The sequence below is a fragment of the Cebus imitator genome, unplaced genomic scaffold (assembly GCF_001604975.1).
Source record: "Cebus imitator isolate Cc_AM_T3 unplaced genomic scaffold, Cebus_imitator-1.0 Scaffold799, whole genome shotgun sequence".
Lineage (NCBI taxonomy): Eukaryota > Metazoa > Chordata > Mammalia > Primates > Cebidae > Cebus > Cebus imitator.
In genome coordinates, this window is record NW_016108114.1 from 308475 (window position 1) to 313209 (window position 4735).

The 4735-nt window shown below is 47.4% G+C and overlaps 1 protein-coding gene across 1 annotated transcript in view; it reads right to left on the minus strand.

Moving 5' to 3' along the window:
• Positions 1-208: 208 nt before the first annotated feature.
• MUC22 (mucin 22) overlaps positions 209-4735 on the minus strand; it is a 21200-nt gene continuing 16673 nt past the window's right edge. Inside the window, exons 5-7 of the mRNA XM_017520059.2 lie at positions 4508-4732; positions 2374-2759; positions 209-949 (exon numbers count right to left, since the gene is read on the minus strand). Of these exons, the coding sequence (XP_017375548.1) occupies positions 623-949; positions 2374-2759; positions 4508-4732 (938 nt within the window). The 3' untranslated portion in view covers positions 209-622. The remainder of the gene's footprint in view (positions 950-2373; positions 2760-4507; positions 4733-4735) is intronic.

Genomic DNA, 4735 nt, shown 5'->3' on the forward strand with positions numbered 1-4735 from the left:
TTTTTAAAGTAGAGACAAGGTTTCGCCGTGTTGGCCAGACTGGTCTCAAACTCCTGACCTCAGGTGATCCACCCCCGTCGGCCTCCCAAACTGCTGCGATTATAGGCATAAGCCATCGTGCCCAGCCAAATGATGACATATTTAAAGACTCCTGGGATAGTGATTGGTATATGATAAGCACTCAAAAAACAAAAAACAAAACAAAACTGAAAGAACAAATAGGAAAACAAGCATGTGGCTCTGATAAAACATTCATTATGCGCTTTAGTTTCTTACACATGTCCTAGTAATATTTATAGCACCACGAGGAAACACAGGGATGAGAAACGTTGACCCTGAGGTGGTGGGAGATGGGAGAGATGTCCTGAGGGTGGTCGTCATGACTCGCCACAACAGAGGCTGAGACTCAAGAAAAACTCACAGAACCTTTGACTCGAAGTCATCACCAAGCCAGTCAAAGGCTCTGTGGTCCTTTTGCTGGTTCTTTTCTTGACCTAGCCATGTCCATGTCCATGGATCACATCTTGGGAACCTCCCTATGCTCCATTTTAATTATTCCATGATCATTATTTTTTTCTCCTCTATGACCCCCTCCCACCCAAAATATTTTTTGATACCCAATCTATGGCCACAGCCATCTTGTCCTGCCATGGCGTCCTTGGTGGCTTCCTCTGTGACCCACTCCGTGACCTCCTCCATGTCCATAATGCCCGCCATGATTTACTCCATAGTCGTTTCCATGGATGTGGCTCAGTTCATGGCACACTCCATGTCCAAAGCCATGCTCTCCTCCACGTCCCATCTCAAGCTCTCCTCCATGAGCCAGGGCATCTCCCAGGCTGTGGAATGTCCCAGGGCCCAGGCCCAAGTCCAGGTCCAGACCATGGCCAAGGCTGTGGCCCTGGGGGTAATAAATACCACTATTTCTCAGTGGGAAGCAAAGGTCTCTCTAAAAGAAAAAATACATATATTGATCAATGAAAATTAAGTGTCCTCTCCCTAATCACCATACATCCTGTTTCCCCAGTGTCAGATTTTCACTTTTCCGAACTGCCTGTTTTCTCCTCTTTTTACCACCATCCTTACTATGATCTGTATCTCTGTCTCTCTTTCTCCTTGTTCTTTTATTGTCTCTCTCTGAGACAATAAAGTTCCCTATTATCTTATTAACATATCCTCTTTCTGTGAATACTCAGGCTTCGCTCTGGAAATCATAAGGTTATGTGTTTTTGGACTTTCAAGACAAAGGTAAATCCATATCCCTATGTGAAAGGCATGAGACACACTTGAAAGACAGCTTTCTCTCTGTTAGGTCAGCTAAGGAAACTGAGGACAGGTATGTGGAATTGGCATGTGCCACCACGCCCAGCTAATTTTTGTATTTCTAGTAGAGACCAGTTTCACCATGTTGCCAGGCTGGTCTCAAACACCTGGACGCAAGTGATCCACCCACCTTGGCCTCTCGAAGCATTGGGATTACAGGTGTGAGCCACCACACCCCGCTGCTTTTTGCTTGCTTTTTATTTATGTCCTTCTTGTTCTCTCTCAGTAGCTAATGAAATGTCTTGGCATTTCTAGTCTATCAACTGATCTGAGGAGAATGAAAAAGGTGTTTTTCTTTTTCTTTTTTTTTTTTTTTTGAGACAGAGTTTCGATCTTTTGCCCAGGCTGGAGTGCAGTGACACAAACTTGGCTCACTGTAACCTCCGCCTTCTGGGTTCAAGCAATTCTCCTGCCTCAGCCTCCCGAGTAGCTGGGATTACAGGTGCTCGCCACTGTGTCTGGCTAATTTTTGTATTTTTAGTAGAGACGGGATTTCACCATGTTAGCCAGGCTGGTCTTGAACTCCTGACATCGTGATCCACCTGCCTCGGCCTCCCAAAGTGCTGGGATTACAGGCGTGAGCCACAGCGCCCGGCCAGTATTCATCTTTACCTGTGCAAAAAAGCATCAAAGGAGAAGAGAGTCTCACGGACAGCAAGAGCTAAAATTGGTAATGAGCTCACGGACCTCTCACTTCCTAAACATCCTTCTTCCAGAGCAAAAATAATCTAACTTTCAGACATTGTATTATGAAGAGACGTGATTTTTTTTAAGTACCTTATTTTCTTTTTCCCCCTTTCACATGATTTCCCTTCACTTTGGCCCCAACTCCATCTTTTCCCTCCTCTTTTTCTACTTGGCCTCTCACTTTCTCTGACTTACAGATTCTTTCTGGTCCTTATATCAGACTAGGTGATTCTTTTCTTCTGAGCGCACCAACTTACTCCCCTCTCTTATTCTGGATTTCTCCAAAGCACTGCTGACATGATTGCCCCCACCATTCAGACTGTCCTCGCCAGGCTCCCCTACAAACCCATGCTGGGTACTCACCAGGCAAAAACTCAGTCCTACTGACAGTCCAACACCAGCCACGACTGCAGCCAGGGAAATGAGGATGATAGCCCAGGGCTGTAAATATCCACTTGGTTTGATCACATTTGTGGGCGTGTGGCTCATGCTAACTGTGTTTGTGACCGTGGACATGGGGCCTGTTTCCTGGGAGGTGGTGCTGGTTGGCTCATGAGTGGATCCTGGGGTGGTCCTGACGCCGGGCGCTGAGGTGGTAGATGATGCTCCCATAGTAGGTGTACCCGGGCCAGAGGTGTTTGGGACTATTCCCAGCACAGCCTGGCTGGTAGCAGAGGCCGTGGACTCCATTCCAGGGGCCATTGTGACAGAGCTGGAGGCAGTGGGTCTGGTTCCAGTGGTCCTGGTGCCTATAAAACAGGTCACACAAGATGATGCATTTGTAGCAGAGATGATTAATGGGGAATGGGGGTGCTTAGAGCAGAGGGGGATGAACCTAACAAACCTATAGTGGAGGTGGCTCAGGAGAGGGGTTGCGGGGAGAAGAGATGGTAGAAAGCTATTCTGCTGTGGCCATGTCCCCAGAATAGAGGTGGGTGTCGTACAGAGGAGGAGGTAGAATGTGTCTGTCACCTGATGGGGTCGGTGATGGAGGAGGCAGAAGGTTGGGGAAATGTGACCATGATGGGTTCAGAAGAGGAAGATCTATTTGACTTTGGAAGCAGCCACCCAAACAGAAGAGGGCGGCCTGATATAAAGGAATGAATTAACAGCATATGCAGTGACCTGGATCAGAATGGAGCCTATTATTCTAAGTGAAATAATTCAGAAACAGAAAACCGAACATTGTATGTCCTCACTGATATGTGGGAGCTAAGCTATGAAAATGCAAAGACATAAGAGTGATGCAATGGACTTTGGGGACTTTGGGGGAAGAGTGGGTGGGGGGCGAAGGATAGAAGACTTCAAATATGGTACAGTGTATCCTGCTCAGGTGATGGGTGCACCAAAATCTCACAAATCACCACGTGTAACCAAATACCACCTATACCCCAATAACCTATGGAAAAAAATTTAAAATAAATCAAATTAAATCAAATAAGTGGGTGGGCTGGCATACAAAGTGGCAGGCCCTGCTTCTCTTGTGACTGCAGTCACTGGAAGTAAGGAGGATGCTGAAGGAGGAGAAGACAGAATCGGATTGACTCGTGGGTGTGACAGTGGCCATGGCTGGGACAGAGGTGACTTCATCTACTACACAGCGACACAAAGGTGAGGTGTGTGTGCTTGGGCAGATGTGGGAGGATCTGACCCAAGTGGAGAAGGCTGCTCACAGGGACAGGAGAGGGTGGGCTCAGACAGGTGCGAGCGAGAATCAGCACAGCAGAGGTGGTGGTGGCAGCTTAGGCAGCAATGGGTGTGCTTAGGTGGTTAAAACGTGATCACGAATAGAGCCCGTCACCAGAATAGAGGTGAGCGTGCTCAGAACCAAAACGATAGAATCAGATGCAACCGCCTTGCTGATGACAAATGCCAGAGAATGAACAAAATTTTTTGGTCTCGTACTGGAGCAAAGATTGTCACATGTTTTCTATAAAGGTCAAGACAGCAAATACTTTAGGCTTTTGGGCCATGCAGTCTCTGTTGCGAATACACTGAAAAGCAGAAAAGCAGCTGGAGAAAAAATGTAAGTGAATGGGCATGACTATGTTCCAATAAAACTACAAAACCAGGTAACGGGGGAGACTTGGCCCATGAAACGTGGTCTGCCAGCCTCGGGACTAGGCTCAATACATTGGTAGGAGGTGGTGGTGTCACAAATGGTGGTTGAATAGAGATGATCTACTTGGCAGAGAGCGTTTCACACGACTGTGACGGGGCAGTGGAGTTGAGGTGGGCTTGCTGGAGGAAGATGCAACAGATAGAATGCACTTGAGTTTCATTATATTGTGGTTCTGATTGCGATGGAAGTGGTGGGCAGTTTAAATAAATTAAAAAAAAGAGGTGAAACCAGAGTAGAGGCAATTAGGATCCCAGAAGAGGAAATTTTATCTGTGCTGGCTTGAACCAGGGCAGAGATGATAGAAAGAGCTGAACAGCTGGTGGTTGCCACCAGAGTTAAAACGTGTGGGCTCAAAGAAGACGTGGGGGTTGGTACCTGACACAGCTATGTTGGTGATGTGCTGAGTAGAAACGTCAGTGGCCTTGGTGGGTACAAAAGTGGAGGCCGAGACAGTGGTGGAGGCTGCAGTGGCTGCAGAAGATGTGCTAGGGACTGTGGTGGTCTCAGAGCCTGTGAGGAAAGTTGCAGTAGGCTCAAAGCTTGTAATAGAAAGCATGGTGGTCTCAGAGCCTGCACTGGGGGGTGTGGAGGTCTCAGAACCTG